Source organism: Gobio gobio (assembly GCF_949357685.1).
Source record: "Gobio gobio genome assembly, chromosome: 13".
In the NCBI taxonomy this organism is placed as follows: Eukaryota; Metazoa; Chordata; class Actinopteri; order Cypriniformes; family Gobionidae; genus Gobio; species Gobio gobio.
Genome location: NC_137106.1, coordinates 37,927,784 through 37,952,305, shown reverse-complemented (window position 1 = coordinate 37,952,305; position 24,522 = coordinate 37,927,784). Strand labels below are relative to the sequence as shown.

The window sequence follows — 24,522 nt, the reverse complement described above, 5'->3', positions numbered from 1 at the left end:
CACGCGTAAAAGCGCACAGGACGCGCAAAGAGGCGACAGTCACCGAGCAGCATCGCCATCAACCCTGTAAAAGCAGCGGTTCTCTCCTCTGAAAGCAGAAAACAAGACGTAGAATGGCTGATGAGCTTGTTTCCATCACTAATGGGATTGTGCTGCTGTGATTTGTCGGACCGGAGGGAAGGTTGATCCACACACACTCGGTTGGTGCAGCATCGCGGTGCGCGCTCGGGGATGATCAGGATCTTCCCGGATTTCAGTGTTCAGGTGACGGCGGCGGCGGCCGCAGGTGCGGGAGGCGGTGGAGGGATGCCGGCTGCGTCCAGAGTCCCGGGAGCTACTAACGGGAATCCGCAGAACGTCCAAGGCTTGACGTCTTACCAACAAAGGTATGCTGGCTAAAACACAAAACATGATCTTCTTCTTCTTCTTCACACTCATACTATTCATGTCTCATTTGTTGCATCCATTCACGCGCACCGTTATCAGGTTTATATATATATAAAGCAAAACTGGAGGTTGCCAAAGGTCTAAACTTGGATTCCTAACATCTCAATTTTCACTTGGATTCAGGTTCTGCTCCATTTATCAGACACAAAACGACACTTGTAAAGTTTTACTATGTGTCAGAGATACGCAGAGATGTAAAGAAACGTCATGTTATGATTTTTAATCAATATAAATAAGATGTTTAATGTGTGTCATAGACACATTTTCATTATTACAAAAGTGGCATTGCCAACTATTTCAACACAAAAACTCACTTCAGAACATATGATCTCAAATGATTCATAAAAAAAGAGTGATTTCAAGTGAAAAACGCATGCAAAATCAATGCATAATGCAATGCAACAATATATTTTCAAACAATTAGTTGCAAAACTTTACCCCAAAGCCAGGAAAACACCACTAAACTACATGGTGTGTGATTTTGATTTGTACCAACATAAATTAAGTCAGTTTGAACAGGTTTAACCAATGATTTAAAAAAAAAATTTGTTTCACATAAATATACACAGTCATTTTCATCATCTACTAAAGCCAGGTGGAAGATTAATGGATGTGAATGTTCTGATTGTTAGTTTATCAGCAGAATCAACTGATCATGTGCACACATGCTTCCACACACTGTCACGTTCAATTAAACAGTCTATTTAGAGCACAACACAATGAACAGGACATTAAATGGGGAGGCTGTCAGCTCATGACCTTGACAGGTCACAGGTTCTAATGCACACCAGAAAAAAATCCCTTTATTTATGTCAAGACGGGTTAACTTAGAAAAATAAAAGAATATATTGAATGTGCATTGGTGTAAAAATACCTTAATCATGAAAATGTCTGACTCGGGTATCTGTAGATCTAACATGGAAATGGCAAACGGTATACCTCTTTAATATCTTGAATTAAAAAAATAAATAGCCAAAATAAACATTTTATTTTTTCACTCTTTGTGCTTTGAGATCAGTTTCAAAATAATTTAGTCTCAGATTTATTTGAAGCTCAACTTGGCATTTGAGTTGATTTTGACAGCTGTCAATCATATCATTCCACATGTTTATAGAAAATATGAATGCAAACATCAGCATGCAAACGGTTTCAGGGAGCGATACAGACGCAAATCTTTTCGTTGAGGCACTTGAAACAACCTGTATATTCCCAATAAACTCCAACTATTTCCAACTACAACTGAGTGGCGTTGTTGCGCCGGCAGGAGAGGGAGATGAGAGGAAGAGAGAAGCAGGAAAAAGCTGGAAAATGCGAACAAACATACAGGGAAGAAGCGGCTGTGTTCGAAGGGCACGTCGTGATGTAAATGCCCGTCTCGTGCACTGATTCCTGCTCTCGTTTACCCCGCGAGGACAGCCGCTGGATCGCACGAGCGTCCCCGGGTTTCCTCTCACTTTATTGGCATGCCTTTGGATCTCAGCGTCGGCTGGTCTCGCTCCCGTCTGAACGCGTCTTAACGCACGGAGACACGGGCACGAGCGCTCCGGTACCACCGATGGCGTTGCTTAAATGCTCCCGGTTCCGCTGTCAGCTGCTCGTCGCGTGAATTCTGGAGGAAAAAAGTGTAATTAATAATTGCAGGAAGATGGCGCCCACCAAGCCCAGCATTCAGCAAGACCCTTCCAGAAGAGAACGGTAAACGCTCGGTTTGTTGTGTGTCTGTGGAAACGCGTGCGCTGACGGGCATTTTGGACTGAGATGGGAAACTTTGCCCTTTCCGCAGGAGTGTGTATGTGTGTGTGTGTGTGTGAGGGGTTGGGTAACAGGTATACACGCTGACAGAAGCGGCGAGTGTATGTGTTTAGGCTGTGAGTGTGTGTGTGTTTTGGTGGACAGAGGACATGACCGTTGAATGTGTTCAGCGTGTGTCGCTCGCGCTGCTGGCAGGTTTCGCGGGAAATTTGTGAACATTCGAACGCGACCATGTTGCAGCGTTGTATCCGCTCTGTGTTTGTTTTCGCGGCTTTAGGCCAATCGGAGTAAAACACACTGTTTACTGCTGTGAAATACTGTGCATCAGGCTGCTGCTGTTTGAGGAAGTTTCGACGTAGATCGATGTGGGTTTGAGTCCTGTATTAGGTCAGGAACTCTTGATGGGGATTGAAATATGAGCACCTCTTTAAGTTGATCACAAGACTAGTTAAGTGTATGTTAGAATACAGTAGCTGAAATGCTTTTCATTGAATTGGTGTTTTACACTTAACGTTACATGACAGGTGCACAATTGCAATCACAATTGGATATATGAATATAGCAGGTGTAAAAGACCTGTGTTTTATTGCATTGTTTGAGTTGTTGAGATGTCTTTTACACTTAAATAAATGACAGGTGGTGCACTGAATACATTTGTCAGATCTATAGATCTGAAATTGTGATACATTACACAAAGTAATTGTGTAAATGATTAAAAGACTTAATTGCTATTTTGTTTGACTATTGCATGTGCTTAGATGACAGGTGGTGCGCTAAATTATGAAATTACTTGATCTATTGATATGAAATTGTGACTGTTTTGATATGTGCATAAAGCATCAAGTGGCGTTTTGAGGACTTTCAAATGAATCCAATCAGAAACTGTAGATGAATTGAGTGCGCATATTTATCATCATATTAGTCATCATCTGCATTATTGAAAATAATGTAAGAATCGGTTGCTTTATAGATGACATTTTATATAGACTAGTCAGGTGGGTGCCTGAAGGCTGTTGATTTATTGCAGTTTTCTTTACGTGTATGCATATACACAGGTGTTGCACTAAATAAATCTGCAGTTCTGAAATTACTTTCATAAGCTGCTTTCAGGATCTTATTAGCACTAGTCAGGTGCATGTTATTTTCCTTATTATTGAAACTTTTTTTTATTGCGTATGCGCTAGTCTTTCGTGCTTAGAAGTGGCTGGTCGATGTTGTAGAATATCACTGGTTCTTATTAATACAAGCAATAGGTGTTTTGTTATATTTTCTCTTTTTAGCTCTTAGCGGTATTAAATTAGGCATCACTGATTCACGCCATACCGCGTGTGGCTGCGTACAGCTTGTTGAACTAATGTTAAATTGTATGCAATAATTCACCTGCAGTGTGTGTACAAAACATCAGCCGTAGAGTCAGTGACATTTTACAATGTAAACACGGCCCGTTTCATATACTGTAGTGTGCAACTCCACAAGATTGTGTGCCTGACTGGACTACAAATGGTTATTATTATCATTAGCAAGCTTGACAAAACTCTCATCGAGCTCGATTATTTTGTGATTCCCACTCGGAACGCGCAGATTACACCAGTGCACCTACTGTACGTCTAAATATGCATTAGAATTATATTCCACCCCCTGCCAGTCATAACAGCAGGAGATGTTTATGCTAAGTCAGTCTGCGGTAATCTTTCTGGCGGGAGCGTATTTGTGTGCCATTCCGAGCATATCACAGAGATAGGAATCTTGAAGATGGAATTAATTCGGAGGGAGGTGAAACTTCATAGCCAGTGCATGAGTGCTTCCTTTATCACCTGTTTCCGACCGGCATTCTGAAGGGCTAAATTGCACTCTGTGATTCGTTATGTGGCTCCACTTGAGAGTTGAACCGAATAACACTGGGGCTGAAATTCTCAGGGAAGGTTTGGGAGTTTATTTTCTAATGCAGTGCTGTTTACTAGCGCCGATTCCTGCTGTAGTAAGTGTTGGGAAGGGAGGGATTGTGCACAATCTTGGGCGAAGCAACTCTGAAGGAGTTGGACGAGAATTCACAGAGAGAGGGAGAGAGATTGGTTGGCGTGAATTTATACACAACACTAAACACAAAGTTGGCTTTGTGTTGAAGAAAGCAATGCCTCCCTCCCTCACTGTGAGCAAACAAAAGTGCTAAATTGTTCCATTTCCTCTCCTACGGTGCAGCAGTGGATCCATAGATTGAGACCGGAGCGGTGGCTCTGTGAAATGCTCGGGGTTTATTTGGTGTTGCATTATAAAGTATCGTCTCTCTAATGGGTTGTACATCAACAGGTCCATTAACAAGATGCTGTATGTGATGCATGCCGCTTCCATTTTAGGTTAAACATGCAAATGAATATATATGGGAAAGTGTATATCTTTAGTTGATTATTTCAAATGTTCCTACGGTAGTTCCTAAATTAATACGGGCTCATGAATGGTGCATGCGTATAGCATTTGCAAAATGCTGTTTAAAATTGAATGTCAACTTCTTGGATGTATTTCATGTCAACTAAACGTAAATTGAAACATTGGCTTGTTTGCTACTGAAATCACATCCCGACATGTAGCTGTTCATTATAATAATCCTTTGATGTCAAATTATGAATATCGGCATCGCACTAAACGCTTAGGAGTGTCAGTGCGCTGAGTTTGTGATTTCTTTTTTTATTTCAAAATCACCACGTGTGAGATATGATTATGTTTATGGAAGAAACAAAGCGGTGATATTCTCCAAATGCTGGAGCGGCAGACAGCCCAAGCTGAGCTATACCATCACACAAAGGATGCACCAATTCCACCCGTTGATATGCCAGCGCTGAACACGGCATGGAATGGAGGCAAATAAGCAATTCTGATGTGTATTTATCACAATTAAGAGGGATTTCCAGCCCCCATCTGTGGCTGGTGCTCGGCGTGTTGTGCGGTGATTACCGCGGCTCTCGCCAGCCGCCACTCGTCTCTGTTATTGTGAAGGTCAGAGCAGAGACACAGACATAAAGAAGATGCATCCCGCAAAGGTAATCGTGCAGTCTCTCGATGCATTACTGCACGGCTCATGGCGTGAGAGCCTTTGTGATGTATACATCTCTACATCTGAGCTGAGGTTTTTGCATGTGCCCATGTCCTTTTTGGACGTATCAACGAATTGGTTGATGGATCTGTCATGTTGCAGTGAATCACTAAATTACCTTTTTCCTTTTTGCCTTTGTATGTGATTTATATATATATATACACACACATACACACACTTTTCTGTAATTAATCGCACCTAACATGAACGTTTTTAGTATATTTTTATATTGTAATAACAACATAAAGACAGTAGCCTATATATTTAATATTTGTGTAATGGCACCTTTTTTTGAAAAAAGGCCAACATCACCAATACCGATACTTCTACTGATGTCTTTTGTTCTTCGATTATCCTTAATTTAAATGAGAGTCAGCAGCAGGTTTATTAGGCTGCTGTCACTTTAAGACCTGACGCACATGACGTGGATCTGACACGCATCACACTTTCTCACAACTCTTTACGTTCCTTTAACCCATTTAAGACTGTGCTTATGAGAATACTCAACAAAACATTTTAATTTTGTGTGTTTTTGTCTGTTCAAGTGCTGTCTGAAGCGGCTTTCTGTGCACACGAATGTGTGTGTCACACAGGCTGTGTTTGAAATCGCCCCCTATACCCTCATTCACTGTTCCCTACATTATTCCACTAATATAGTTCACTTGCAAGTGAGTAAATTCAGACACTGAGTGCACCGGTAGGGCTGCCTCTTTTACATAGTTTGTGCTTGCTGTTTCAATAATCAGTTGAAACTTAAACTGTCAGCTCCTAGCCTAGAAATCTAGACACACCCTAGCGACAGCAAATATATTTGCAGCCAGGGCGTCTAGCAACTCTCCGTTGGCTTGCGAGCTGGAAAAAACAAACTCTGGTCTGGCCAATCACATCGTGTATAGAGTCGGTGGGAGGTCTTAACATAATGACGGCAGAGTTGCGGTGGTTCCGCGTGCTACTTGAAACCAAAGAAGCTGGCGAACAGCGGTCTTTCGAATCGTCTTTGGCCACGACTCTGGAAGACTTGGAGTTAATCTTTTCTTTGAGGAAAGAACAAATAACGGCACTGAAGTCATTCTTAAGAAAGGAAGATGTGTTCAGATTTTTGCCGACCGGATACGGCGAAAGTTTATCTATCAACCAGCTCCGCTTCACCTTCTTCGCTGCTCTGGTTGGTTGTAGTGCTATCCTATTGCGTGCAGAGGGAATTTGAAAGACAACCGTTTATTCCGCCCCTCGGATTGAGCCCTGCCAATGGAGAGTTCCCAGACCCAACATCTTGATGTGGGTCTGGCTTGTCAGGCTAGTCAGCTCCAATAGTAAGATGAAAAGATTTATCTTGAACTATGTCAAGGAAACTATGTATAAACCTTAACCAAACAATTTAATAATCAAGTAAAAAGGAATTTATACCTGCATGATATTGCGCTGTACCCACGTTGGACCAGCGATTTGGAAAATGGATTGATGGAGGGTGCCATCTTCTGGTCCGACGTGGGAATTAATTTGGCATGCGTGCGACTCTCACAGTGCAAGTATTCTCTAGTTGTTGAGCGTACATCGGTTGTACACTCATTATTGCGGTGCCATGTGGGATTGAATGAGTTTACTCGATAATGTCCATTATAGTTTCAGACACCACTACAAATGGCTGTCCCCTCAAATAGTGGCCTATTTAAGGGTATAGGGTGCGATTTCGGACACAGCCATTGACAGGAGATTCACAGACGAGTTCTGTTTTGTCTTGTTGCACTTCAATAGTTTAAAAGCATTTGCATGAATAAGAGTGTGATCATATAATGTAACGCTAGCCACAGGATGATGGAAAAACGGATGGTGCGTTAAATATTTTTAACACGTTAAACTGAAAAAAGTAATTGCATGCATTAACACGTTAATTTTGACAGCCCTAATATATATTATATAACATTTTTGAAAGTCTGTTTTACGAATTTCAATAGAGAAGACGAGGTTACACAAAAGTAAATTTCACCATTTTTGTCCAGGAAAATATATTTTCAGCATATGTTGATCTTTTGAGACTATGTGCCTCAAAAGCGCTTTATGGGGAACATTGTTACATTTAAATCTGCAATTAAATGACCAATTTACAGGCAAAATTCAAATAGTAAATCATTTGCTGACTTGATGTATGTCAGTTTGCTTTAATTGTGTTCATTTGTTTTCTTAAAAGTAAAAATAAGACGAAATTGGATATTTTAGTGTGGAGAACAGAAGTTCACTAAATTATTCCAATATAAGACCATTTCAAACTGTGTTTTAAACCAGCATACAGAATCACTGTAACTGGATGTATAATTGTGACAACTAGCCCCGGTTACTCTTTGCTGAGTGCTGACTTCTCTATACATTAATGCCTATTTCAAAGGACTGTAGGCAGTACATACGCCCCTTTTCATGCTAGAAAGAAGAGATCAGAGATGATCATGCTCTAGGCGGCTACAGTGTTGCTTCTGAATGTCACAGGTTTTGTTATGGTTTGCGGCTGCGGTAAAACCCGAGCTCCCCTTCTACGCGTTTAATGTCCACAGTGGTTTTAAGACCTTCATTTAGTATCTGGCTCTAAAGACAGATGTTCTGCCCGCTGACTCCCATCTGCTTCTTTGGTTTGGCTGTGCCGCGATCATCTAATGCTAGCAGCAAGTGTTGCCCTTTACTCGCCCCCTCTAGTGTTCCAGCAGCACTTCTGAGCCCGCACAAACTCTACAGCGCTTCCACAATACATGTGTAATCCTCCTGTATGTGCATTGGCAAAGAAAATGGATTTAAGTGCATTGCGAACTTAGATTTGGGTTTGGCTCTGTCGGCACATATTTGCGCACATTGAAAAATGAGTCATTTTGAGCTGAAGATGTAGCCACTTTTCTCTATATTGAAAACTTGTGTTACATTTGGATGCAAGATGGTTTTTTTCATTAGCTACATTTATTACCACTCAAATACAGTTAGGCTACCCTTGTGTTTCTTGAATTCTACTCTATAGCAAATCTCAACGGCTTGATTGATTGTATCATCTCAAAAATATATGATCACCCAGTGATATATTTGCTTTATATAGTACATCCAACTTTATCCACATTTGTTCAGTATCAGCAGTTGAGATTTGCCATTTATTTGAGTATATATTGCTTTATATGAGGTAAAGGTATATACTAAATGGCAAATCTCAACTGCTTGATTATTTTTTGTCATCACAAAATGTAAATCTGCTAAATGCGACTATAAGGTATGCAGATATTAAAGGCTCCATATGTAAGAATTTTGGATTAAAATACCCCAAAACCACTAGAACAATGTTATATATTCTATTGGCTTGTGTACTTGCATAATTCCAAATGTTACAAACAATGTTTAAATCCAAAGGAATCCACAAATTTACCAGTGTAATGCCTGTCAATAATGCCATATGTTACCCCCGATTTTACTTCCATAGAAACCCTGGAAACAACGTAGACGCTTTAATATATTATGTGTTTTATTTGACTGATGAGCAACTGTTAGTATGCCTATATCGACAGAAAACTGTGAAAAATGAAAAATCATTGTTGTATAGGGAGAGCGGTACGCTTTTTGACTTTCTTTGACTTTTTTTCCAAATTAATTTCACACATGTCTGGTACAAACGTTGTCTTGTTTCTTTAATACAGTATACTTTCATTATTTACGTCAACAGAATGGAAGTGAAATGTGACAACATGTGAGTCATGTTTTAACATGACTGTATTATTAAAATATTTTCTGATCTAATAAAAAAAAAAAAAGATTATCCAAGACAAAATAAAAAATGTTGTCAATAAAAGACAAGTATTATTTTTTTTCAAAAAAGATAACGTTTTTTAGAAAAAAATAAAAATGTTGGAGTATGACTATGAACACACTGCAAAATACAGCATAGGTCAAAACAATGGAGGCAAATAGATGAAGAAACACATTCAGAAAAACACAGAACTGAACACAACACTCCCTTCACACACAGCATCCCAGAACAGGAGACTAATAGACAAGCCAGTACGAATGCTGTAAAATTCTTCAAATGATCATTTCTGAATATTCAGGTTCTTCCTCTGTCTTTAGTCACCCGTTTCTCAATAGAAATTCATAAAAGTTAATTATGCCAATTGCATAGTTCTAATAGCGGGGCACGTTTTAACGCTGTATTGAACGTTCCCTATCTGCGCAACTGAGATTAATGCTACCTTCACATGCTCTCGGAATTATCGTCAATATGAGTTTCCTAGGTAGAAATTGCACCTGAACCTCAATTGCCCTCCCATTTCGATGAGCTCGTAATCACGACTTCAGAAGTGGGAATTATCAAATTTCCGATAGCATGTGAAGGCAGCATTAAACCTGTTGATGTCTTCTTCTAGTTAGTGAAGCATTAAATAACTCTCTCAACTGTTAAATAACAGATATAAGATTCAAATATCAGATTTGACTCAATTTAAATAAACAAAAAATTTACTTTTGCTATGGTTAAATATATAAATATTATCAGTGATATCTTCCAAACAATTCAGAATTTTGGAGAAAAAATTATAATTCTCTATATAGTGTTGATATGTCAAGTATTAAATACACTAAGTTTCGTCATGCTAGCGTGTGGAAGTATTTAAAACAAATGTGTTATAACTAGCCCCACTCACTAGCTCAACACAGTTAATCTTCTTTTTTAAATCTTGTTTTCTTGATTTACCGCGAGTATAACATGTTTGTACCATGCCTCAGAGACAATGCTCTTTTCTAAAGTGGCTAACCTAGCATAACTAGGAAGAGCTTTATTTGTAGTGACAGTTATACAGCATTTTCTCCACTATAATAGACCTATATATTTTAAACAAAGTTAATTGCATGCCATTTAGCAACACAAGTCAACCTTTATTAATATAATATTCTAATATAGATCTAGATTTCTGCAGCAAGTGTCTAATAGCAGCCACAGAGCGAACGCACAGAGTTAACATTAACTTTCAACACACTCAAATGCATATTTAGTATGATTGTTTTTTAGCCTGACGTCGTCATACTCAATTCTAGTCCGAATTTGAGTCTGATACTGCTCCGTTGGGCTGTGATTATGGGGCGTTTCAACCGAACCAGGAAAGACCTCAATTGGATAGACCTACAACCAATCAGAGCAACGGTGCGACGCACAACGTTAGTTGTCAAATGTCAACAGAACTCAACTGCACGGTGTTGCCATGTCCGCGGGTTGAAGCGACCTCAATTATGTGATATACAGACCCAGGAATGCAAATTTTAGCAGGCCTGCCAAAATAACACATATTTTACCCCCCTAATGCCTTTTTTTCCCCCCGGAGAACCCCCCCCCCCCCCCGGAAAGATATTGGGCTTGTTTTTGGCTAGTTTTGAGTAACATTAGCAATTGGGCGGGTTTTGTTGTAAAAACTTGGCAACCCTGTCTGCACGCTGGAATAAGTAGTCTAACGTTAGAAGAAAAAGATGAGTGTAAACGATCTTTGCCGCTGTTGTAAAAAAATAATTTAAGGATACACAGAGTACTTACCAACACGATCATCATTTCTGAGAGAAATAGTAAAGGTGAATGCATATAACGTACGAACAAGTTCTCCGTTTAGGATTAGAACAAATTCAACACAAGCGCATTTGATGACGTGGATGATTACGACAATTTCATTGGTCCGAACAGTTTCTGTTCGGGCATAATTACTTCTCTACCGATCAAGTCCAGACCGAACTGCCCGAGTAAAAATGTTGTGGGCGGGGCTAAGTTCGGCTGGCATCCAGGCTAATTGTTTTTACCAAGTCAATTTGAATTTGTCAAAAAAAGCAACCTGAATGAGTAGTAATTAGCACTTGCTGCCGTTTCATTAGAATTAAATAAAATAATGCAAATTTAATTTAAGTGATCAAACACAACTGTAACAAAGTTCAAGATCAGGGAAGAAGGTGGACATTAAAACATAACATTAATGGTAAAATAAACATACACAACAAAACGAAAGGAGCAGCCGCCTGCAACATATTAAAGAATAATAAAAAAAACAAGGTAAAATGATGCAGGCTCTCGGCCCAGCCCTGCTTCATACCAAAGTAACGTAAATACAATTTTAATACGTTATCTCATCCATGAATATTTCTGCTTGAGTCCCGTCTGATTACTTTCCATCGGCTGCGGAGGTGAAGACGACAACTCCCATGATTCCACGCTCATTCACGTCGTCAAGCTACGCCTTTGTTTGGCTTTAAATAAGCAACCTCTAGTGGCGAAACTTACATACTGTGCCTTTAAGGCTGCGTTTACACTGGCACAACAAATCCAATTTATTTACTCAAATCTGACACAGATCGGAAATTTGTTGTAATGTAAACACAAAAGATCCGAAATGGGGAATGTAATGTTAAATGTTTTTAAATCAGATACATATCCGATATCTGGACATTCGACCTACATCTAAACACGAATATCCGATTCCCCATTGAATTCCAAGCCACCGCATTCATGTAAATGCATTTATCAGATACAAGTCGTGTCTAAAGTGAATGTAAACACGCAGCCCAAAAAATAGCATGTGGTCAAAAGATCGGATCTGTGCGTTAAGACTTGCAGCCTAGGATATTATAAACATAAGCATCATGATTTTCTGTAAAGCTGCTTTTAAACAATCTGTACAGTGTTGTAAGAATGAAACTGACTTGGCTAAATTATGATGGTTCCTTATTACCTGTCTGGAAATAATATCAAATTATAATAATTTCCAGCTGAACTGTCTGTAATACGTCACATTACAGAAGTTAAATGTGTTTTGCTATTTAATAGTAGTAATAACATAGTTTGTCTTTTTTCCCTCTCATCAAGCAGTGATTTGATCATCCGCACCTGCCTGGTTTTGCTTGCAAAATTACAATTGATTATTCCGGTTAAGCAGAAGAGCTGCTAGAAAACCCAGCCGCATAACTCAGCACGGACCGCCCTCGAACCTCACCGCGATACCCGCTGTACACCCCAGAAAAATAAATTTTGTGGCGCGTAAGCCCCACCTGTCACTTTAATAAGTGAATGTCATAGCTGTGATTTGGCTGTAAATGGAGGTAAGCCCCCATCACCTCGTCTCACAAAGGAGCTACAGCACGCCGAGGTATTTTCTCTATAGCATTCCTTACGCATGTCGTCACCTAAAGAAGCCCCCTTTGCGGGGATTTACTGACTGCTTTTGTGCCTGCGTTTTCCCAGGCTTATCACCGTGTACACTCATCTAAAGCAGCACCGCAGGACGCTGTGTCAGCCACTTCTGTTTCTCCTACCACTTCCTGTGCTTTGACGTACCAAAGGCAAACTTTTTGAATTGATAATGTATATCTGTCCGTGCGTGGCGTGTAATGGAGTAACGGTAGGCCTTTCGTCAGGGAAAGGCTAAAATTAGCTCACGGTCCTGACAAATGAAGCCCTCTCCAGCAGCAGACTGTGGGAAAAGGTCAAATTGCTTATTGATACTGTACAGCACAATAGCCATCAGCTAAAGCAAACACACACAAGCTCTCAGTGCTTTCAGGACTGAAAAAGTCATTTTGGAGTATTTTTAAATGACGTAGGAGATATTTGGATTATATTAACTAGTATTTTGGAGGGGAACGAAATGATCAGATGGATAATTCCGAGTCTAGTTTCTGATCAGATGAGCTGCAGTTCAAAGCGTTTGTGACTGTACATACTAGTAAACAGCTTACAGTTAGACTAATGTGGAATACTATGTGGGAAAAATACTAGTCTAATTTTTAATATAAAGAAGTTCTAGCTATCGTTCTGTCGCTCTATATAGATAGTCTAGCTAACACTCTGTCATTCTATCTATTACAGTGATTGTTCATCTATCTAACGTTCTATTCTGTCATTCTATCATTCTTTTGTTCTATCTAAAATTCGGTCATTCTGTCTTTATCGTTCTATCTATTTTTCGACATAACGTTCTGTCTATCATTCTGTTTTTCTATCGTTCTATCTATTGTTTTGTCCATCATCCAGTCTTTCTATCATTCTATCTATCATTCTGTCATTCTATCTATCGTTCTGTTGTTCTATCGTTCTGTCTTTCTATCTGTCATTCTGTCGTTCTATCATTCTATCTAACGTTCTGTCGTTCTATGGTTCTATCTATTGTTTTGTCCATCATCCAGTCTTTCTATCGTTCTGTTGTTCTATCATTCTGTCATTCTATCTATCATTCTGTTGTTCTATCGTTCTGTCTTTCTATCTGTCATTCTGTCGTTCTTCTATCATTCTATCTATCGTTCTGTTGTTCTATAATTCTGTCATTCTATCTATCATTCTGTTGTTCTATCGTTCTTTCTATCTGTCATTCTGTCGTTCTATCATTCTATCTAATATTCTGTCGTTCTGTCTATCATTCTGTTTTTCTATTGTTCTATCTATTGTTCTGTCCATCATCCAGTCTTTCTATCATTCTATCTATCGCTCTGTTGTTCTATCATTCTGTCATTTTATCTATCATTCTGTTGTTCTATCGTTCTGTCTTTCTATCTGTCGTTCTGTCATTCTATATAACATTGTCTATCATTCTGTCGTTCTATGGTTCTATCATTCTATGGTTCTATTGTTCTATCTATCTAGAACTCTAACTCTCAGTGCCAGTGTCTTAATTTTATTGTAGAATATTTTTGATTGACGCATATTTACCAGTATTTTTTTTAATGCTTTATTTGAACATTCAGTTTGCACTATGGCACAGCAAAATTAGAACATAATAATTATGAATAACCTATTTACCAGTATTTATTTATTATTTTTATTTTTTTAATGCTTTATTTGAACATTCAGTTTGAACTATGGCACAGCAAAATTAGAACATAATAATTACAAATAACATATTTACCAGTATTTTAGAGGGCAGAAAACTATCAGATGGACACTTCAGAGTGATTGGATGGGCTGCACTTGAAAACGTTGTTAAATGGAGGTTTGTGACTTTACATACTATATTATAGTTGCTTGACATCTGTAACATCTGTCGTCAGCTGCGACAACTGTAAACATCTATCGTTCTATTTACCTATCGTCTATCACCAGTCTGTCAGTCTACACTATATGCCATTAGTTTTGAATTAACTCTCAATTAACATGAATCACTTGAAAACTCTGAGTATTTTGCGTCTGTTTTATTAAAGCAGCTGTATAGCTATAAACAAGCATTTTTATTGCCTCTTAATGATTTACAAACTAAGCTCAGGGGTTCACATTTGAAAGACTGGTTTTGGCAAGAGCGATAGAAATTCAATTTTGCTCATGAACAAGCGAGCTGTGTTTACGACACAACCACGTATGCCCACTTCTCGAGAGCTCTCCTCCGCCTTTCAGACAGTACTCAGAGAGCAGAAACGTATAGGATAGCTTTGGATGGAACAGAAAACAACTTTCCAGAAAGTGTACTTGAAATAGTTGAGGTTTTGTGAGGTCACATCCATTTTTTTATATATTTTTTTTCTCACTCTTCCCCATGTTATTTCATGGCTGCGCGGCTCTCTTCTTTCTAATTCTTTTCATCTCATTGTAGCCCTCTGTGTTTGAAAGTCTAGGTCAATAAGGATGGGCACATTGCGAATTTCATGATCTGTGTAGTGGAACAAATTGAAAGCAAAGCCTATATCAATCACTTTGAAGGCAGGGTTAATTGTTCCTGCTTCACAAGAACTGTGGACAGATAAAGGCGTAATGAAACACTTATGCCTCTGATGTGGGCACTCCTCAGGATGAAATGATAGAAAACAAAATGAATGTTTACTCATATAGTAATTACTTCGGTGCAAAAGTCAAAGAATGAGGAGCCAAGAAACGCACTTTGATGTGTCTGTCCTTGAAAGGGCTTGATTTATTCCACCTGCATTCTGTGCCCTTCAACTTTAGTTATGTTATGATTTTGCTGTGGGTAATCTCTACTTCTTTCCGGAGAGAGTCTCGGTTTGAGCACAAATGCACAGAAAAGCAGATGCATGCTGCATTGTGATGCAGGCTTAAGTGAAAGATCTTCGCTTGCTTGGATCATGGATTGCTTTCTTGGAATTGTTTACTTGCATATTTATTGTATAAACCCAGAATGAAATGGTAAACTGCAGAAATTTGCAATAAAACAAATCACACACACAAACGTGTACATGCATACTTATGCGCGCTCGGGTATGAGTCCTGCGTGCGCACAGCTCGCGCACAGACACGCGTGCATGTATATTATATATACGTTCTCAGTATTTAGTTAATTGAACTCTAAAGTCCATGACAGCTATCACAACACAGTGGGTAATTCTGAAAATTAATGAGAATGATAATTCTTAAAAGACTGTTCCAGACTTTGCCCAAACTCATTAACTAAATCTCTCATTTAAATACATTCTAAAGACTTTCGGGAAAAAGAGAGAGGAAAAAAAAAAAAAAGCATTATTGCTATGTAAGCATTAACCCGATTTAAAAATGCTGAGATGCTGAATTTTATGGAAGACTGGAAGTCTATCAGTCTGTATTCCTGGACTGGAATCCTGCGCTAAACGCTTCTATCTGCCATAATACCGCACGATAAACCTGGTCACATGGTGAAGGAAAACAATCCACTGCCTCGGCTGGTTTATTTGTTCGGGTATAAATTTAGAGAGTTGTTGATCTTAGTTTATTGTAAATCCTCTGTGACCCTCACATGTAAGCGAATCTCTCCCTGCGGCATTAAAGCACAATAGCTCTAAAAAGACCACTAAACCAAATTCAATTTTGTGATATTTATTCAGTTAAGCTATGAGTAACATATTTGTGTAGGTGCAATTGTTCACATGAGCACATTTCAGTGGGTAAAATACACTGTTGTACATTTTTACAGAACAAAACGCATTCCCATTTATAAAGTGAACTAAAAATATTTGTTGTTGGAAAACATTTTACATTACAGGAAATTGATTAACGGTTTCCTGTGCTTGACTAGAAGAAATGTGGCCTAGCCTATAGCATGTTATCCTGCCAGTGATGATGCTGTTGAAGTGTCGTTGTTGTTATCAGCAAAGCATTTTACAGCTTTACAGCCAATTAGATGTTGCATATTTGACTCTTTCCTTCTCTCTCTCTCTCTCTGCACAGCAATGACTGATCAACTTCCTCTGTTCTATTCAGTGCTCTTCTACTTTTACCTAAAAGACAAAAGATAAAATACTTTACCTCAGAGACCGATGAAGTCCCGGTGGTTAAAAATGTGGATAATCGAAAAGATTGGAGTTTCTCGGTCAGATCTGCGGAAGGGTGGGAATGAACGTGGGGATTTGGAGATATGCTCAGGTCGTGATCTCAGTCCGGCTTCAATCTCACCCTCGTTTCTGTGTTGCCACAGGGATCTGATAACTTTTTCAGATTTCAAATACTATAATGGAGAAACACGCACGTGTTAAAAGTATAACACACACAAAAAATCTAAATGATGTCATGATTTACTCACCCTCATGTTGGTCCAAACCTTTATGAGTTTTTTTTTCTGTTGTCCACAATAGTCCATGCACCTTCTGCCCTATATTTCAGAGTTAGTTCACCCAAAAAAATAAAATTCTGTCAGTTACTCACCCTCATATTGTTTCAAACCCATAAAACTTTTGTTCATCTTCGAAAAAACGCATATGAAGATAATATCTGAGTTGTCTGTCCCTCCATTGACAGCTAGGCAACTACCCTTTTAACGCTTCAAAAAGTTAATAAAGAGATCGTAAAACTAATCCATATGAATAGAGTGGTTTAGTCCAAATTTTCTGAAGAGAATTGATCACTTTATATGATGAACAGATTTAATTTAGGCTTTCATTCAAATATAAACATCCAACAACACACACATCAGTTCATTCTCATGTTATGCAGCACGTTTGAGCTTCCACAAGAACCAATGAGTTTCATTCTCGTGTTACACAGCACGTTTGAGCTTCCACAAGAACCAATGAGGTTAATTCTCGTGTTATGCAGCATGTTTGAGCTTCCACAAGAACCAATGAGGTTCATTCTTATGTGTTACACAGCACGTTTGAGCTTCCACAAGAACCAATGAGGTTCATTCTCGTGTTATGCAGCACGTTTGAGCTTCCACAAGAACCAATGAGGTTCATTCTCGTGTTATGCAGCACGTTTGAGCTTCCACAAGAACCAATGAGGTTCATTCTCGTGTTATGCAGCACGTTTGAGCTTCCACAAGAACCAATGAGGTTCATTCTCATGTTATGCAGCACGTTTGAGTTTCCACAAGAACCAATGAGGTTCATTCTTATGTTACACAGCACGTTTGAGCTTCCACAAGAACCAATGAGTTTCATTCTTATGTGTTACACAGCACGTTTGAGCTTCCACAAGAACCAATGAGGTTCATTCTCATGTTATGCAGCACGTTTAGCTTCCACAAGAACCAATGAGGTTCATTCTCGTGTTATGCAGCACGTTTGAGCTTCCACAAGAACCAATGAGGTTCATTCTCGTGTTATGCAGCACGTTTGAGCTTCCACAAGAACCAATGAGGTTCATTCTCGTGTTATGCAGCACGTTTGAGCTTCCACAAGAACCAATGAGGTTCATTCTCATGTTATGCAGCACGTTTGAGCTTCCACAAGAACCAATGAGGTTCATTCTCATGTTATGCAGCACGTTTGAGTTTCCACAAGAACCAATGAGGTTCATTCTCATGTTATGCAGCACGTTTGAGCTTCCACAAGAACCAATGAGGTTCATTCTCGTGTTATGCAGCACGTTTGAGCTTCCACAAGAACCAATGAGGTTCATTCTCGTGTTATGCAGCACGTTTGAGCTTCCACAAGAACCAATGAGGTTCATTCTTATGTGTTACACAGCACGTTTGAGCTTCCACAAGAACCAATGAGGTTCATTCTCATGTTATGCAGCACGTTTGAGTTTCCACAAGAACCAATGAGGTTCATTCTTATGTTACACAGCACGTTTGAGCTTCCACAAGAACCAATGAGGTTCATTCTCGTGTTATGCAGCACGTTTGAGCTTCCACAAGAACCAATGAGGTTCATTCTTGGGTTACGCAGCACCTTTGAGCTTCCAGAAGAACCAATCAGGTTCATTCTTGTGTTTTTAGGTGAATTAACCCTTTAATTTTTTTTAAGGTTCAGTCCGGCACAGTGGTCATACTGCTTTTAGGTTTTGTGCCTTTTGCTAATTTTATCTATATATTATGAATATAAATATAATATAAAAGTCAATGCTAATATTTTAATGTTTTTAATTAGAGTTCTTTTAAGAAACCAGACACCTTGAGCCCCAAATAGCATAATGTGAAGATAATGGCACTGCTGTATTAGCAGTTAAGTTGGTGTAAATGTTGGACTTGCTCATCCTGTGGTCAGACTAAGTCTTTGAGCGAGTGAGTGAGAGAAAGAGAGAGAGGATGGAAAGTGTGCTTCAGGCCAGGACTGAGGGAGCCTCTGGTTCAGTGTGTGTGCTGAGCGTCTTCCTCTGAACTCTCTCTCCGCTGTCAGATGTGTGTCTCGCCCAGCAGTCTTGATTTACCCCTTCAGTGCCCACTCAAACCCGTCTGAGAAATCCCCACAGAGCGCTCTTAAAAACACACGGGCCTCTCCGAATCTCTGTGGTGCCTCAAAAAAAGTAATAAACTCATATTAGCTGTCTGTCTGTGAGGAGCGGGTGTTGAACTTGTGTGTGCAGAATGTTAGTTGTGTACAAGTGTTTATGCTTTTTTATTGAGGCGACTCTCAGACTGCCTCCATATGTTTGCAAGGCATTTTTAGAGCAGCCAGATTCTACACTTTTTCTTTTTGTTGTTGTTGTTGTGAAGGCTACTTATTAGTCAAGCATTCCTGCAACAAATTTATTTTTACATGACCATTCCATGTTTTGATACTTGATCTTGAAGAATTCGGTATGTAAATAGCCTATGTTATGATTGGCTAAACATTTTGCATTTCTAATTCAATTCAATTCAATTCAAATTTATTTGTATAGCGCTTTTCACAATACACATTGTTTCAAAGCAGCTTCACAGAAAGTGCATTTCATAAATGTACATTGAAAAATGTTAGAAAAGAGAATGTTAAAGAAAAAATGTTAGGATAAGTTAATCAATCATGTATTATTTTAGGCCATAACAACGCTGGCGTCGAGTCGTCTCTTCACAGGCGTCGAGTCGTCTCATCACAGGCGTCGAGTCGTCTCATCACAGGTGTCGGGGCATCTGAAGTCTCCATCAGAGGCTGGATACAAACTGGAGCTGACGAACTAGTTACCTCGGGACTAGTGTCCCGAGATAACAACAGAAAAGCAGATGGGAAATAATTAGCATAGCTGCTGTTCAGAATATTAATGCTGTTGGTGCGATTTAACTGTAGTATAAAACTTAATTATAATGTGAATGCTTGGCTAAAGAGATGCGTCTTTAATCTAGTTTTAAACTGGGACAGCGTGTCTGAACCTCGAACAATATCCGGAAGACTATTCCAGAGTTTAGGAGCTAAATGTGAAAAAGCCCTCCCTCCTTTAGTGGACTTAGATATCCTAGGAATGACCAGAAGCCTCGAGTTTAGTGATCTTAAAGAGCGCGATGGATTGTAGGGCGATAAAAGATCAGTTAAATACACTGGAGCTAACCCATTTAGGGCTTTATAGGTCAGTAGCAATACTTTGTAATTGATACGGAACTTAATAGGTAACCAGTGTAGGGATGATAAAATTGGTGTTATATGATCATATTTTCTTGACCTAGTAAGCACTCTAGCAGCTGCGTTTTGGACTAACTGCAGTTTGTTTATCGATGATGCAGGACAACCAGCTAATAAAGCATTACAGTAATCTAGTCTCGAGGTCATGAATGCATGAACTAACTTTTCTGCATCAGAAATAGATAGCATGTTACGTAGCTTGGCAATGTTTCTAAGGTGGAAAAATGCCGTTTTTGTAACATATGAAATATGACTTTCGAAAGATAAGTTGCGGTCTAATATAACACCCAGGTCTCTTACTGTAGTGGATAAAGCGACAGGACATCCTTCCAAGTTAAAGTTGTATTGTGAGAGGTTTTGTGGGCAATTTTTTGGACCAATAAGTAACACCTCCGTTTTATCTGAATTTAATAGCAGAAAATTACACGTCATCCAGTGTTTAATATCATCAACACACGCTGTCAGTTTAGATAATTTAGCGTTTTCATCTGGTCGTGATGAAATATATAATTGAGTGTCATCAGCATAACAGTGGAAATTAATTCCATGTTTTCTTATAATATTACCAAGTGGCAGCATATATATTGAGAATAGCAGAGGGCCTAGCACGGATCCTTGCGGCACCCCATAGTCTACTGATGTTATCTTTGATTTTTCCCCATTTAGACAGACAAAATGGTAGCGGTCTGATAAATACGATCTAAACCAGTTTAATGCCTGTCCCTGAACACCAGTGTAATTTTGAAGTCGATCTAATAGTATTTTATGATCTATAGTATCGAACGCAGCACTAAGATCAAGTAGAACTAGTATTGAGATACAGCCTTGGTCAGAAGCTAGAAGTAAATCATTTGTGATTTTAACGAGTGCAGTTTCTGTGCTATGATGCTGCCTGAATCCTTATTGAAATTTTTCATAGATATCATTTTCTTGCAAGAAAGAGCACAATTGAGCGGACACAACTTTTTCTAGTATTTTAGACATGAATGGAAGATTTGATATTGGTCTGTAATTTGCTAGGTTATTATGATCTAATTGTGGCTTCTTAATGAGAGGCTTTATGACTGCCAACTTGAATATTCTTGGAACATGACCTAAAGATAAAGACGAGTTAATAATATTGAGAAGAGGCTCTTCCACTACAGGTAACAACTCTTTCAGTAGTTTAGTGGGTATTGGATCTAATAAACATGTTGTTGGTTTAGATGCAATGATAAGTTTATTTAGCTCTTCCTGTCCTATGGTTGTAAAGCGGTGTAGTAGTTCTTGAGGGGCGATAATTGCGGATGAATCATAAGACATCATTAATGATTGTACATTTACAATTTTGTTTCTGATGCTTTCTATTTTGTCAGCGAAGAAGTTCATAAAATCATTACTACTAAACTGTAACGGAATATTTTGTTCAGGCGATGCTTGTTTATTTGTTAGTCTAGCCACAGTGTTAAATAAAAACCTTGGGTTATTTTGGTTATTTTCTATTAGTTTGCGGAGATGCTCAGCCCTGGCTGCTTTTAGGGCCTTTTTATAACGTGACATACTTTCTTTCCATGCGATTCTAAAGACCTCTAAATTAGTATGTTTCCATTTACGCTCTAAGTTACGAGTTTCTCTCTTGATAACATGTGTAGCACTGTTGTACCATGGTGCTTTAGGTTTCTCTCTAACCTTTTTTAATCTAATTGGTGCTACAATTTCTAATGTACTAGAGAAAATGGTGCTCATACTGCTAGTCATTTCCTCTAGTTCATCTGTTTGTTTGGGTTCACTTAGCAGCTGAGCCAGATCAGGTAAGGTATTTGAGAATCTATCTATAGTGGTTGGAAGGATTGTTCTGCCTGGTCGATAACGTGGCGCAACATGACAGATTTCAGCAGTACGCAGTATGCAAGTTACCATGTAATGGTCAGTGACATCATCACTTTGTGGTATAATATCTATATCGGTTGGGTTGGTTCCATGTGATATAATTAAATCTAGTGTGTGATTAAGACGATGAGTGGGACCAGTGACGTTTTGCTTGACCCCAAAGGAATTTAATAGATCTGTAAACGCAGCCCCTAACGCGTCATTTGTGTTATCTACGTGTATGTTAAAATCTCCAACAATTAATGCTTTATCGACGTTGACCAATAGATCTGAGAGAAAGTCTGCAAACTCTTTTAGGAAAGCAGCATAGGGCCCTGGAGGTCTATATACAGTAGCTAAGGCTAGAGATAATACAGATTTCTTTCTTACATCTAATAGCGTGACATTTAGCACTAGTACTTCAAATGAATTAAACCTGTGACCTGTTTTCTGGGTAACATTAAGAATATCTCTATATATTGTTGCAACACCGCCGCCACGACCAATCAGACGGGGCTCATGCTTATAACAGTATCCTGGCGGAGTAGACTCATTTAGACCGAAATAATCATTTGGCTTAAGCCAGGTTTCAGTAAGGCAAAGTACATCGAAACTATTATCTGTGACCATTTCATTTACAATAACCGCCTTAGGTGTGAGCGATCTAATGTTTAGAAGACCTAGTTTTAGAAATTGTTTTTGTTCACTAATATTGAGATTTTCTGGTTTAATCACAATTAGATTTTTCCTAGATCCTACAGTAGATTTAATGTTTGACCTCACTAAACGAGGAATAGACACAGTTTCTATATAATGTTCTACATTGGTACTTATGTCAATTAAGTTAGTACAAAATTGGTTTTGTTCACTAATATTGAGATTTTCTGGTTTAATCACAATTAGATTTTTCCTAGATCTTACAGTAGATGTAATGTTTGACCTCACTAAACGAGGAATAGACACAGTTTCTATATAATGTTCTACACAGTTATGTTCAGACACAGTTTCTATATAATGTTCTACATTGGTACTTATGTCAATTAAGTTAGGACAGCAAATACTGTTATTTGGACTTTGACTTACTAGTCATATGATGGTGTGCAGCGCTCTGGAGATGTTGTCCGACAGAAGAGCTAATGATTAACAAACTAGATTACATCTAGTTTTTATAAATTGTCTGGAGGGATTCATGTGTGTTTGCGAAGTTTATCAACTTACCCATTATATGACCCCTTTAAAGTCAACATGAAATTAAAATTGACTGTATATAAATTTTTTTATCATTTTATTTCTTATTCCTAATTATTATCTTTGACTATTTTCACAGTTTGAATAATTTAGTCTGGCTGACACAGTGTTTTATTAATTTTCGTATTATGCATCAGCTGGTTTTTATATATTTATGTTGAATTTTTCTTGAATTCATTGATATAGTTTGAGTCCTTTAGTCTGACTGCCAGTTTCTTGTTTTGCATCAGCTGAACTTGAAGAATAAAGCCCGCAGACATGCGGCAGAGCACAGATAGATGCGTCTCGAGCAAATGGTGAAGGGTTAAAAGAAATCAGTGGGGGACGGAGCTGTGTGTCAATATTTGGACAGTTACTGTGTAGCGCAGCAGATGAACGCAGCATCTGCTGTGTGCGGGAGGGTTTCTGGATGAGTGTGAACGGAGAGAGGGGGGTGGGTTATTGTGAAGGCTGGCACACAGTATGTGCCCAGACACATTCCACAGGAAGTCCTGCGATTCCGCTGGCATGCGTGCCTGGTATTCATCATAAATATTTTAGCAATATCATACCCGAACCATGCCCCAGTCATTTTGCCAAGCTAGGGGAAAACATTTAGCTCTTTCTCTCTTCCTCTCTCTGATGCCTTGTAAATAATTTTTCATGCTGCAAATGTCAGTGTGTTTATTTTTCCATGAGCTGCATCATTAGATATAACAAGAATAATCTTAAAAATCTCACTTCAGCAATGTATAATCTGATGCTTCACTTCAAAGCCAGACTGTTTACCATATCAAGGCGATGCTGTCAGAGAGTATTTCTCTATGCTTGTTTACTATGAAATTAGCAAAATTGTCAGGAATGGAAACAGAGAACATTTTTGTTAAGTTGTGATGCTCATTAAAATGGATCTTCGCTCTCCCCCATGGCCTTCTGCTCGTGCTAATGTTCTGCTGAGACCGTTTGCACACACTTACAGCATTTTGTATTCCTCCGTCTCGCTTTGTCTCGATTTAACCCTCACGCGTGCATATATTGTCCTTCCCTCTGATGTGAATCCGTTAATGAGTTCTCTGACAAATACAGTAATGGCCTTTCACTTCCACATTTGGTGTGCGGGAAGAGGCTGTCTGTTGGAATTACGTCCCACTCCGTTGAAGGAAAATGGCTCGTATCCTCAAAGGTACAGAAGTGGCGACAACACCGCAAACGCTTTGCTCTGCAAGAGCTCCAAAGACGTCTTTGTGGGAATTCCTTATTAAGACTTTAAACAGGATGTATCATAGAAAACGGGATATTCCTAGCTGATTGGAATGATTTGGAATAGTTTGATGTATTATGCTGACATGCTGTACTCCCTCCCTAGTGCGCTTAGACTGTTTAATGATTTAAAGTATCTTTCACATAACTTCCGTCAGGGTTTCAACGTGCATTGACCTCATTGA

The 24,522-nt window shown here is 38.9% G+C and overlaps 1 protein-coding gene across 1 annotated transcript in view; it reads left to right on the top strand.

The window, feature by feature from the left end:
• The first annotated feature begins 659 nt into the window (after positions 1–659).
• Positions 660–24,522, top strand: part of npas3 (neuronal PAS domain protein 3) — a 408,670-nt gene continuing 384,807 nt past the window's right edge. The window contains exon 1 of the mRNA XM_079832348.1: positions 660–2,142. Coding sequence (XP_079688474.1) covers positions 2,093–2,142 — 50 coding nt within the window. The 5' untranslated portion in view covers positions 660–2,092. The remainder of the gene's footprint in view (positions 2,143–24,522) is intronic.